The sequence below is a fragment of the Schistocerca nitens genome, chromosome 1, assembly GCF_023898315.1.
Source record: "Schistocerca nitens isolate TAMUIC-IGC-003100 chromosome 1, iqSchNite1.1, whole genome shotgun sequence".
Lineage (NCBI taxonomy): Eukaryota > Metazoa > Arthropoda > Insecta > Orthoptera > Acrididae > Schistocerca > Schistocerca nitens.
In genome coordinates, this window is record NC_064614.1 from 776,873,227 (window position 1) to 776,886,665 (window position 13,439).

Sequence of the window (13,439 nt, forward strand, 5' to 3'; positions counted from 1 at the left end):
ATTTTAGTAACTTTTTTCACTAACTCAGAGTGCCAGAAAAGCCATGTCAATCATAATCTCATTTATGAAAACCTATGTTATTTTGTATCCTCAATCTTTCCTTCTCATCTCGTCTGGTAAGTCTCCCCTGACCTGGGGTTCTGGGTGACTTTTCCAAACATTACCCCTTTTGCTAAACCTCTCCAGTCCTTTTCCTCAACCCCTCTTCCTTCCCCTTTTACCCTTCTGCCGCAAGAAGGAGCCACTCGCTCCGAAAGCTTGCATGCCTAAAACCTTTCTTTTATACTGTGTTCTCCTGCCACCACTTGGTGAGCAGATTTTATTATCTGTCCAAATACACTATACAATCAGTTACAGTGTTTCAAAAACAAGGGAAATTCATTATTCATGTTATTTTTGTTATTAATTTCCAATTCATTAGCACATTTGTTCATCACATCTTCTTCATTGTTGTTGGTCTGATCAGTCAAGAATCATTCCTACAATTACCGTGTGCCAATAAACAAAATAATTGTGTTTAAAATAGTATGTTCAGACAACAGTAAGAATTATATGCTGATGTTTCAGTCTAAATGTTCACATGTACAATCACAAATTATAAGTAACTCAAAAGAATACAACATTTTGCCAATTATAAGCCATAGTTGTGATGAGAGAAACCAAAGTAAGACTGTGTGTGTGTGTGTGTGTGTGTGTGTGTGTGTGTGTGTGTGTGTGTGTGTGTGTGCGCGCGCGTGCGTGCGTGCATGGCACCATGTAACTTGTAAGTAAGTAATGTGTTCTTTGCTTCTATATTTCAAATCTTAACACAACCTCTCTACACGTCCAATAAATATGCAAAGATGCAAGTGGTGTAATGCATAGTACCTTGATTTCCTGTTTCGGATTTTTCATCGAACTGCTGACAATGTTCATGAAATAGTCAAGTACTGGCTTGTGATGGAGTTTATCTGCATAACATTTAAGGTTTTCAATGAGCAGATAAAGAGATTTCTCATTGTAAGTCAGCAAACTCATACAAAAGGCTAGATTAGCTGCTTGCTGTTCAGTAGATGCAGCACCTAATCGTTGACACAGCTTTTCTATCAAAGTTTCCAACTGCCTTTCACGGTGAATTAGTCCCAATATGAATCTGAAAACGAATTGAACATGAAATGAACGTGACAAACATTTAGTGGCTCAAATTCATGATTCTGTACTTCACAACATTGTGTACAGCATTTATACTTACTTCAGAATCGCGCGAAATTTACTATCATCAAGGTTAGTTTCAGGATGTGTCAACTTTGAAATAATTTCTGGTAGTGTATTATATAAGGCATTACCCTTCTGTGAAAGTTCATAGAAAAACACCTTTGCTGTATCTGTGGGTGGAATATAACAGGATTATATTACAATTTCACCATACAGAATTACAAGTAATTCAAAAATAGAGGCTGCAAAAGGACAAGGCAATGAACATTTTTCCCCACAGTGAAATAAATTACATACAAACAGAGGAAAGAATGAAAACAAGTTTTACAGAAGAGTTGCCAGATAGGCGACTGATCTCCATTTACCTAGAAGACAATATATAAGCAATAAAAACCTTGTAACACATTGCTTACAAGTTTTGGCTCTTTTTCAGAAACATACTATTTCACTTCAGGACTTAGAAATTAAAATGGTATCCTGATATAGGGAACACAGAAAATAGAAACTTAAGTTTGAGATGTGGGCAGAAAGATGGAATAACATAATTTGAAAGGGAACAGTACTTGGAATGTGTAAGAGAATAAGGAATGACAAGATGTAAATGAGAATCTCTCTCTCTTTTATCCCCCCCCCCCCCCCCCCAAATTACACACGGGGAGGGGGAAAAAACGACATTTTATGTAACTAACCATGCCTTTTGCAAATGAACTTCATTAAAACTAAACTTTACAGAGTGGTTTACTTGATTTTTGTGAAAAATATAGACAGTTATACTTATGTACAACACTTACATGAAATTTCTGGATGTGCATCTGTTAAACATAAAGCTATGTCTGCTATTTGAGTCCTGATCTTCACCATGTCATTCATCACCAAGTGAGTGAGAATCAGTACTGCTGTTTGACGCACTGTATCTGATGTTGTATCTCTTAAACTGTAACAAGAGTAAATAAATACTAATATTTATGACAAAAAGGTATCAGTACACAGTTCTTGTTTCACTGCATTCAAATATACTTCAAAGCAAGAATGTTTTACATACTTTCGGCCAAGGGAACAACAAGAAAGATAGAAAGAAAGTATGTTACTGATTTGTTGTCCTATCCATTTTAAATTCTATCATGTAAGATGACAACAGAAATCGCAGCATCAAAGAAACGGTGGGTAGCCAGCCATTTCACACCAGGAGGAGAAAGTACAGCAGTTCAGTATTACATTTTTTCCTCCAACAGTGCTGAATTTTTGCATGTAACAAATTTCATGAGTGATTCTTTGAAGAATAACGATATATATACTGTTTTTTTTTTTACTAAACGGTGTGACTATTTCTAAAGAAGACAATCCTGGGACCACAGCTATTCAATATAAAATGTCGAATCAAAACATCTTGTGCCATCTGAATTTCTAGTTGTTATTTTATTTGACCAATCAGTTATGGTACTACATTACACCATCTTCATGCCCCCTGACTGACATGGAGGAAAAATTCCACCTCTGGTCCAGTCAAAATAGTGGCCAGCATTCAGTGACTGGTATCTGCAGATTTTTGACAGTTATCACTTCGATCATCACTTGATCGCTGTGTCAAAAATCTATGGATACCACTCACTGATTGCTGCCACTATTTTGACTTAACCAGAGGTGAGATTCTCCATACATGCTGGTCAGGTGGGCTGAAGATGGCATAATGTAGTGCCAAAACTGGTTGCTCAATAAAATAAGAACTGTAAATCCTGACACCTGAAGGTGTTTTGATGCTGAAGTGCAACCCCCAAGCCCCGCTAACTATAAGGCTACACTGTGCAGTCTCCAGAACCACGGTCCTGGCATTGTATAGTCAGCTGGTGCAAATGTAACTGTGTGTGTGTGTGTGTGTGTGTGTGTGTGTGTGTGTGTGTGTGAGAGAGAGAGAGAGAAAATTCGTGAGGGGGCAAACTGCTGAGGTCATCGGAACCTAGACTTACACAATACTTCAACTAACGTAAACTAACTTATGCTGAGAACAACACACACACCACAGCCTGAGGGAGGACTCGAACCTCTGGCGGGAGGGGCCGCGCAATCCGTGACATGGCGCCTCAAACCGTGCAGACAATCCGCGTGGCTTCAACAAAATAGTTACAGCTATTGAGAAACAAGATACTGTTGATTCATCCCATATTAGTGTACTGAAGAATATATATGTTTATATGTTGATTATATAGCCCCATTAACCATCATCGGGATAATGAGAAACTCAGAAATGAAATGGGAATCAGGCAAGGAGATTCCACATCACCAAAACTATTCTCAACAGACCTAAGGGAGCTTTTAAAATCCATAATCTTGGGAAACAACGAAGGAACTCATGTTAATGGACATTTCCAAACCCTTTTTATTTTGCTGATATCACTCTTGTATATCCTTAGAACAGATACCTCCAATAACGAATGGAAGATTACAAAAAGTTTGAAAGTGGACATGAAAAATCAGCTGTGATTAGCCTGAAATAATATATAACCAACATACCAAAAGGACAATAATAAAAATTAAACGAAGTCACAAAACCGGCTGAAAAGTTCTTATATTTAAGGCAGTTGAAGATGACAATGGATGAACACGGGTCCGTATTTGCCAAATTTACCTCTTTTTGATGGAGATCTGCTGCAGAGATTATGCCCCCTAACTGTTTCTACATGCCAACAATAATTTTGATTATGCTTTACTGTAAATCTCATCAAAGATTCCTGTTATCTATCAGTCTTCTACCTATCGTTCTTACTCGAATCTAAGCCGCACTTTTTTTTCTGGTTTTTGTAATCCAAAAAACCGCTTGCAGCTTAGAATCGAATGCAAAGTAAGCGGAAGTTCTGAAAAATGTTGGTAGGTGCCACCACAACTAACTTCTGCTGTCAGAATATATGTAGCGCTATACAGGCATGCTTGCAGTCACAAAGATAAATACTGGTGCCAAAACCTCTGCGACAGTAAATAAATTAAAAGAAAAGGTAGAATAATGTAAACATTATGCCATGCATTCTTTTGTGTTTGCTGCTATCTCATTTAAATCCTGCCTGCCTAATAAACTACGAAACTAGAGTGAGACAACAGCAAACGTAGAAAAATATATGTATCGTGTCGTGTTTATATTTGTATTATTCTTATGCTGAATAGTGATACAGTCAGAAATGAAGCAAGGCAACTAACTAGATTTTTAAATCTAAGATGACTAATTTCTGTGCAGAATGTAATGTACTAAAGAGGAGAATATAATGTATTAAAGAGGCGTCTGCAAAGATTTTCAAAAGTGTGCACAAAAGCAAGTCATGCCGTGAGCGGCGACAGAATGCGACAAACGATGCATGACACAGTACAATAATGCATTTTCAGCTTAGAGTGACAAACACCTATAACAAAGAGAACAGCACTTATCAGATCAATGCAAAATAAGCAATCGATTCAAACCAGATGAAGCATGTGAAAAAGGAAGGGTACCCGAATAAATACGGACGGAGTGCCTGACTGTTGTGACTCACTGATCATTCAAAGCGCCACTGTGCAATTACACGCGTCCTCTACGTGCGGCGCTGTCTGCCAGCCATGCAGCAGCTGCGCCACCTAAGCGGCCTGCCGAGCAGCGGCCGCTAGACTGGGACTCAGTGCTCATTCGAATGCTAACGTGTACACATGTCTTGCTTGTCAACTTACTCTGTGACTTATATGTGTTGTGTCGTTCTGAAATATATGTGTTAAACTTGACGTTATAACAAGTGGCGACGAGGTAGTGGATTTTTCCTTTTCACCGTTGACCCACAGGTTTCCATGGCTACTGTCGAGCAACTATTGCAAAATCTCCTTGAACAGCAAACGCTTCTAACAGTGGCGATTCGCGATTTCGTCGCAGCATCAAATGCGGGGCGTTTCTCGTCGTTGGCTATAACTCCTTTTCTTCCTTACGACGAGGCGGCGGAAGATTGGTCTGATTATGAAAAACGTCTTCGACAGCACTTCTTGGCATTTCATGTCACGGACGAACAACCATGTAAGTCTCTGTTCCTTTCCTGGATTTCACCTCAAATGTATCGGTTGTTTATACTTAGAAGGAGAGACAGCATTGGTCGTATTTTTTTGTTTTATTAACAGCGAAGTCGATTTTCGGTCACTTAGTGACCATCCTCAGTGCTAGAAAATCGATTTTGTGGTTAATAAAACAAAAAAATACGACCAATGCTGTCTCTCCTTCTAAGTATATCCATTATCAGCTCGTGGTGCACAGGACACTCCATGGAGTCGACAATCAATAGTATCAGTTGTTGTCGCAATTGGCTCCTTTGAAGGATCCTGCGTCTTTGTCCTTTGCTGAAATGTGCTCACTTCTGTCTGTCTATTTTCGAAAGCAAACGCATGTGGTAGCCTCTCGTGTTGCCTTTTATCATTGTCAAAAACAGCCACATCAATCCTATTGCGCTTGGGCTGCTGAACTTCAAGGCCTCAGTCGAAAGTGTCAATTTGTTACTGACGTTCACAAAGAATCCTATGCCGATTCCATGGTACGGGATGCTATTATCCGGTCGGCGCCCGACAAAGAAGTTCGGCAACGGGCCCTTCAGTTGGCAAATCCGACTCTAGATGAAGTTCTCTCCATTGCGCAGTCTTTTGAAGTTTCTCGCGCCGCTGGGCGCAAATAGAGGCGTGGGGCGATGTTGGGGAAATACAACCTCTGTGCGCTGTTGAAGACGCGTGCGGCGCGTCCCCGCTGGCCGACGTGGCCGCAGTGCGCTCCCACACGCAGCCTTGGCCTAACCGTAAACAACCCGCTAAGAAACTGCAGCAAAACCCCCGGCAACTTCCTTCATGTCCGCGGTGTTTTACGAAACATTCACGTGAGGATTGTCCCCAACGTTGGGCTGTGTGTCACAATTGCAAAAAGAAAGGTCATGTGTCTTCCGTTTGCAAATCCAACCGCATACATGATGTTCATGAACATGATGCTGATTCTGATTCCATGTTGTCTGTCAATTGCACTTCTTCCCTTTCAGGGAAGTTATTCCTCACTGTCCAAATCCTTGGTCGAGATGTTCGCATGCAGGTGGATACCGGTTCTGCTGCCACTATAATTAATTCTCAGACATATCTTCAGTTGGGTTCTCCACTCCTGTCACCTGTCACTCGGCAATTACGGACGTACAATAAACAGAAGATTTCTCTCTTGGGACAGTTTCATGCTGAGGTATCTTACAAATCCGTCGTTCGCACTGTTCCGATATTTGTGGTCGACCAGAGCAACGCAGAAAATCTTTTTGGTTTCGATGCCTTTCACATTTTTGGGTTCTCCATAGATGACTCTGTCAATATTGTCTCTGATGCTATTCCTTATGCTCAACTGGATTCCTTGTCGACGACATTTTCGTCCCTTTTTTCTCCTGGGTTAGGCTGTGCAAACGACTTTGAAGCTCATATCACGCTCACACCCACTGCTCGGCCTAAGTTTTTTCGGGCTCGGCCCATTCCTGTGGCCCTCCGTGATCGGGTAAAACGGGAGTTGGATCGTCTCACTACTTCAGGGGTCTTGCTTCCTGTCACTTCCAGTGAGTGGTCTTCTCCTGTTGCTGTTGTTGTTGCTAAGCCAAATGGTGATATTCATCTCTGTGGCGATTTCAAAGCCACTGTAAATGCTCAATGCCTCATCGACACTTACCCTATGCCCCGTCCTGAAGAACTGTTCACTAAACTTACTGGAGGCCAGTATTTTTCTAAAATTGACCTGTCAGAAGCTTATCATCAACTTCCTCTCGACGCTGCTTCCCGGCAGTTTCTGGTCCTTAACACGCCTTTCGGCCTCTATCAATACCAACGCTTGCTATTCGGGGTTGCTAGCACCCCTGCTATCTTTCAGCGATTCTTGGAACAATTATTGCTCCCTGTCCCTGGGTGTATCAATTACATGGACGACATTGTTGTCACTGGCTCCACCACTGAAGAACATCTTCAAAATCTCCGCACACTTTTTCACGTCTTACAGACTGCCGGTCTTAAGTGTAATCTTCAGAAATCACAATTTCTTCAGGCATCTATCACGTACTTGGCGTTTCAACTCTTGCGGGATGGTATTCGTCTGCTTCAGCAAACTGTCGCTGCGATCGATGCCCTTCCTCGCCCTACATCTGTTAAGGAACTGCAGGCCTTCTTGGGGAAAATAGCATACTATCACAAGTTTTTACTGTCTGCGGCTTCGGTGGCTCAGCCATTGCATCGCCTGTTGCATGAAAACGTGCCTTTTCACTGGTCCACGTCATGCGATGCGGCTTTCCAGAAATTGAAGACAATGCTGAAACAGGCCCCGTGCCTGGATACTTATCGACCTGGCCGACATCTTGTTCTTGCCACAGATGCCTCTCAATACGGGGTCGGTGCAGTCCTTGCGCACCGTTTTTCTGACGGTTCGGAACAACCCATTGCTTATGCCTCCAAAACGCTCACGGATGCCCAACAAAAGTATTCTCAAATTGAGAAAGAAGCTTTGGCCATTATTTATGCTCTTCATAAGTTTGGTGTTTTTCTCTATGGCTCAAAATTTCATCTTGTTACGGATTACAAACCACTTGTTTCCTTGTTTCATCCATCAACGTCACTTCCCGACAAGGCTGCACACCGCCTCCAGCGTTGGGCTCTTTACTTGTCTCGTTTCAATTACGAGATTCATTTCCGGCCAACGGCTCAACATGCAAATGCTGATGCTCTATCTCGCCTTCCCATGGGTCCTGATCAGGCATTCGATAGGGACAAACTTTTGTGTTTCCACGTGGATGTTGCCGAGCAGCGGGTTGTGGACGGGTTCCCCATCACTGGGGACAGACTAGCGGCTGCTACGGGTTCTAACCCTACCCTCTCCTGGGTTTTACGCTGTATTCAGAAGGGTTGGCCAGATCGCCTGTCCGCTAAGACTTCTGATCCGTTGCGAACTACTACGCTTTGCACTACCGCCTCACGGCTAGGGATGGTGTTATCCTCCTTTCCACTGACAATGCTTCACCGTGTGTTGTAGTACCTGCGTCTTTGCGTGCTTCGGTCTTGCGCCTCCTTCACCAAGGGCACTGGGGTGTGTCTCGCACAAAATCTCTGGCGCGCCGTCATGTGTACTGGCCTGGCATCAACTCTGAAATAGCACACATGGTCGCTGCCTGCGGCCCTTGTGCGTCACAGGCCGCTGCCCCGAAGTCATCTTTGCCTGAGAAGCCCTGGGAGCGCATTCATGCTGACTTTGCGGGACCCTTTTTAGGTACTTATTGACTCCTCGTAATTGTCGCCTACTCTAACTTTCCTTTCATTGTCCGTTGCACGTCGTCTACCACTGTGGCAACCACCAGTGCTCTCGCCTGCATTTTTCCTTTGGAAGGCCTCCCCTCTACTCTTGTTACTGATAATGGTCCGCAATTTCCCTCTTCCGAATTTGCGATTTTTGTGCTCGTCACGGCATTATGCGTGTCACGGCCCTGCCGTTCCATCCACAATCCAACGGTGAGGCTGAGCGACTGGTCCGCACATTTAAGGCTCAGATGCGGAAACTTATGACTTCTTCTGCTGCTGATGATGCGCTTCTCCAGTTTCTGGCATCTTACCGTTTCACCTCCATGGGCGACCACAGCCCGGCTGAGCTCTTACATGGCCGACAGCCCCACACGCTACTTCATCTTCTGCGGCCTTCCACCTCACAGCCGCGGGTGCCTTCACGTGGCTGGTTCACTGCCGACGACCTGGTCTGGGTACGGGGATATGGCAGGCGGCCAAAATGGAGCCCGGGCCGCATCTTATGACACCGTGGTAGACGCCTGTATGAAATCCAGACGGACACAGGTGTTGCAGTGCGTCATTCGGACCAGCTTCGGCCTCGTGTGCCGGCAACGCTTGTTCCGAATGCCGCTACACCACCTTCGGCTCTACCCGACGCTCGGGATCTTGGCATCTCTCAATACTCACAACGCAGCCCTCTCACCGTCATCGCAATGCCAGCACAAGAACGGACGCCCCCACATGTGCCCATTCAGGACCCGGATGACCATCCTCTGTCAGAGCAAATCTACTCGCCTCCTCCTCCAACGGACGCCGACACATCGCCCATGTCTCCTGTCGTATCAACTGGACTTGCCGCAACGGGCAGATTAGTGCATGGGGCCCCAGCAGATTCGACCCCTACGTCTCCTGTCATCTCGACCCGTTATCATCGGGGACACTTCTGTCCTCCTCGAGACTTTACGGGCATTAGCCATCTCCAGGACACCTCCATCAAGACCAGTGCAACAATTTCAAAGGGGGGAAAAGTGTTGTGACTCGCCGATCATTCAAAGCACCGCCGCGCAATTACGCGCGTCCTCTACGTGCGGCGCTGTCTGCCAGCCATGCAGCAGCTGTGCTACCTAAGCGGCCAACCGAGCAGTGGCCGCTAGACTGGGACTCAGTGCTCATTCGAATGCTAACGTGTACACATGTCTTCCTTGTCAACTTACTCTGTGACTTATGTGTTGTGTCGTTCTGAAATATATGTGCTAAACTTGACGTTATAACACTGACACATAGCGATGGCCACTTGGTAAGGCTTAACTGTTAAGCTTACAACTCGAACCAAACTACTGTAGCTGTATCTTCATCCATTCTGCCTAAATTGTGTCTCATGTTACAATGGAGCAACTTTGTTTTGATTTGGAGGTGCGATGTAAAACTTTTCTCTCCCCTTGAATTTCAAGTCTCAAATTTCAGTTGGGGTCTAAAGCCGGGAAAATTTTTTTCCCCCTTGATTTTGAGTCTCATTTCTCAGGTGCGGCTTAGATTCGAGTAAATACGGTAACCACAGCTACACAATTTCTTACTTCTGACCTTCACCACAACTGTTTTTGTAGAACTGTTTACCACCTAAAAGTTGGCTGTTTTCTGAAAGTGTAAAATGGTGTGTGCTTTACAGGCAGAAATGTGTAAGATAAAAGCACAAATCCACAATTATGAACCTCCAATTCTGAATATGACCACAAAAGAAATTTAAAAATCATACCTGTCACAAATATATCCAGTCCAGGGTTCAGCAACATTTGGAAATCGAAAAGCTATGTCACCAAAGGCTATCAGGCAATTTGCACGCAACTTTTCATCAGTTGATGTTTTCAATGCAGTCATGAAAAGTTGTATATGCTCTGCACAGAACTCACTTGATACTACCATCATCTTGGATAATGCTAAAAATGCAGATGTTAAAACACTGGTTCCATCATATTCCTTTGGCTTGGAGCATATATCAACAACGAACTTGCTGCAAAAAGTGAACAACTATTAAAATAATTTCAGTTTACATTAAGTATAATTGAAAAATTTTATTATTACAGGCTGGTTAATATAGGAAAAGGTGTCAAGGGATAACTTTCTACAATTTCCTGCACATGACGTGTATCTACGCACTGAATTAGAAGCTACTGGCCTCACTCTTTTCACTCTGTGTATTGTTTTTATGCAGGCATCCATAACCTGTCTAATAATACCATGTTGGCAGACCATTTCTGCTTTAAGTATACAATTTACAGAGATTAAATACATGAAAATGTTTATAACATATTTAGATATGAGGCAAAAAATTCTTCCCAATGCATAGCATATGTGTTAGGTAACGGGAAGAACAACTGGTCACAGTTGCACTTAATGACCATGTATAGCACTGCAATGTGCAAGAGAATGCAGACTGTAAGAGATTACTACTGTCTGAAACACGTTTTCACACTGTGGTATAAAAAGAACTGTTAGAGGAGGAGGCATTCATGGAAAAAAAGGTAGTAGAATATGGAAATTAGGAAATAGTTTCATTATCCTGCAGTAGTTCTTAGTTTCTCTGTATTTTCATGATTGTGGAAGCAGCACATCCCTCTCCTGTGCACTACTTTGATGGTTGACAGTTAAGCATTTCTTCAAAATAGACTTTTTTCCAGCCAATTTAACAGGCCCAAAACATTATTACAATTTTGTTGAAAATAATGCACATAAAGGAACATCTACGACAACAGCACAGACAGAGAAACTAAATGAGTTAAGGGAGGTGCACCCACCTCTGATACAGAGACCAAATCCCACCATCTTTCAGCAGTTTTGTAAGGCTGTAGGGACTCCTGACCAATGATCCGTGTCCGCATACCATACTTTAGTTCTGGATGTCAAGTGTACTGACAGCTGCTTTGACAGCGCTCAAGCTTAGTTGCCTCATTATTTCTGTTACATTATGTCCCGCAATTCTACCATGAGATTATAGGGGAACTATTTTATCTTCAAAATTACTTTGCCACTGGTTCAAATGAGGCTGATGTAATGGCAAAAATTAAACCAAAAACGAACTATATATAAATGAAGCTCCCACGACTTCTGCATATCAGTGTCACTAACGAGAATACTGTGCAATATGGGAACATACAGAAATTTCCCATAAATGCTTGGAGGTGGATTCAAATATTCAGACTGCTATCAAAGAACACCTCGTACTTGTATATTACATGGGTCATCATTGCGTTTCTTCGATAGTGTCGCGGAAGTGTAGAGAAAAGTCACGAAATACCTCTGGACAAAACTTCTGAATTACTTTCTGAGGGTAAATAGCAATTTGTCATTTTGTAGGGAAGGGGAGGAGATGGAAAACAAGATAAGGATTGAACATCCCTTCAACAACAAGACGAATAAAGATGGAGTAAAAGCCAGGATTGAGAAAGAGTATGGAAGAAAATTGGGCATGCCCTTTTGAAAGGACCATCCCAGCCTTCACCTTTAGTGATTTAGGGAAACCAGAGCAAACCTAAATCTGGAAACTGTGACTTGATCATTGTATTGCGTATCATGGTAAACAGTACTGACAATCCATTAGCGATTTCCAATTCAGCATTGGCCACCCACAAATTAAATGAAATTCACTAGATTACTGAGATACTTTATCTTTAAAAAGTGTTCAATATTTGCTGAAGGTGCAAATATGGAGAACTGTGTGTAAAAGAATAGCTGGTGCCTAGTCTCGGAATTTGAACTATATGTGAGCTGTGCAAAGCTGCACTCCTAGTGCAACTAAATAGAGTTTAGTTAATACAACAATCGGAAATTATATTAGCAACCACAATCCCCCCCTCCCTCTTGCCGTGGACTGATTATCGGCATTCGTGTTCTGCCGAAGCAATGTCACTGGAAAAATTTATCTGCCTAGTCACTCTCTAGACCAAGACAGTGAGTCTACGGAGAATACCATACAGTTTTCCAGGTATATGTTTCAGTTTCACTCGCTGATTACTCATTTACTTTTATGTCAACCTACTCCCATCTTTACCATATGAGTACTGGTAAAACGTTATCAGGACTGTAACCTACCACCAAATGACCATGAAGGCCTTTGGATGTAACACTAGTATTAGTAATTTTTGATTGTTTGCCATATCACTCACTCCTCATCCCGCACTGTGTGTCAATTGCTGTTATATCTGTTACTTCTTAGCCTAACACCAAATAGTGTGGGTATAACACTAATATTTGTTATTTTCTAACAATTTTTGTGATCTCTTTCCCATTCCACCAAAACCACTTCAGAGGTGAAATGTCATCAAATTTTCCTTGGTCAAGTTAACAACATAAAAAACAATAGATATGGTACTAACAACAGCAGTCGTTCCCCAATATTTTATCACGTCCTCTCAATTTCAACCTCACTCTGAGCAGCATTACAGGTATGTTATACTCCTCCCCTCCCCCCCCCCCCCCTCTCTCCACCTATTGCCCTTTTTCAAACACTAACTCATATTTGTAATGAAGATTGGTTCTAGATGCTCCAGGTGGTCCACAGTTAAGCATCCATGATGAAAGTTTCACACTTCCACCACCACAAGTAGGGGTGCAAACAGTGTCTTAACCACACAACATTCCTATTTAAACTGATATGTGTACAAAGTTTGGTTGAAATTTCTCCATGTGTTCCAGAGGTGTGTATTATATTTAACTCGTTTTTGTCACAACCCCCACCCCAAGGGTAAAACAACATCGGGACTAATGACAATCAGTGGCAGTGGCCCCAATAAGTGAGGACTCACTGCTAATCTTTAATTAGTTTTACGCCAGCTCCATCAACACCTAATGGTACCTGGACTGTCTTACGTGAAAAGCATATTTTTCCACACAGTAAGTAATGTAAGTAAGAGACAGCAAAGGACTTGGAAGAGCAGTTGAACAGAATGGACAGTGTCTTGAAGGGAGGATATAAGATGAAC

At 42.6% G+C, this 13,439-nt stretch overlaps 1 protein-coding gene across 1 annotated transcript in view; it reads right to left on the reverse strand.

Moving 5' to 3' along the window:
- LOC126261751 (condensin complex subunit 1) overlaps window positions 1-13,439 on the reverse strand; it is a 207,456-nt gene that overhangs the window by 14,735 nt on the left and 179,282 nt on the right. Inside the window, exons 20-23 of the mRNA XM_049958566.1 lie at window positions 10,217-10,471; window positions 1,986-2,128; window positions 1,232-1,364; window positions 868-1,132 (exon numbers count right to left, since the gene is read on the reverse strand). Of these exons, the coding sequence (XP_049814523.1) occupies window positions 868-1,132; window positions 1,232-1,364; window positions 1,986-2,128; window positions 10,217-10,471 (796 nt within the window). The remainder of the gene's footprint in view (window positions 1-867; window positions 1,133-1,231; window positions 1,365-1,985; window positions 2,129-10,216; window positions 10,472-13,439) is intronic.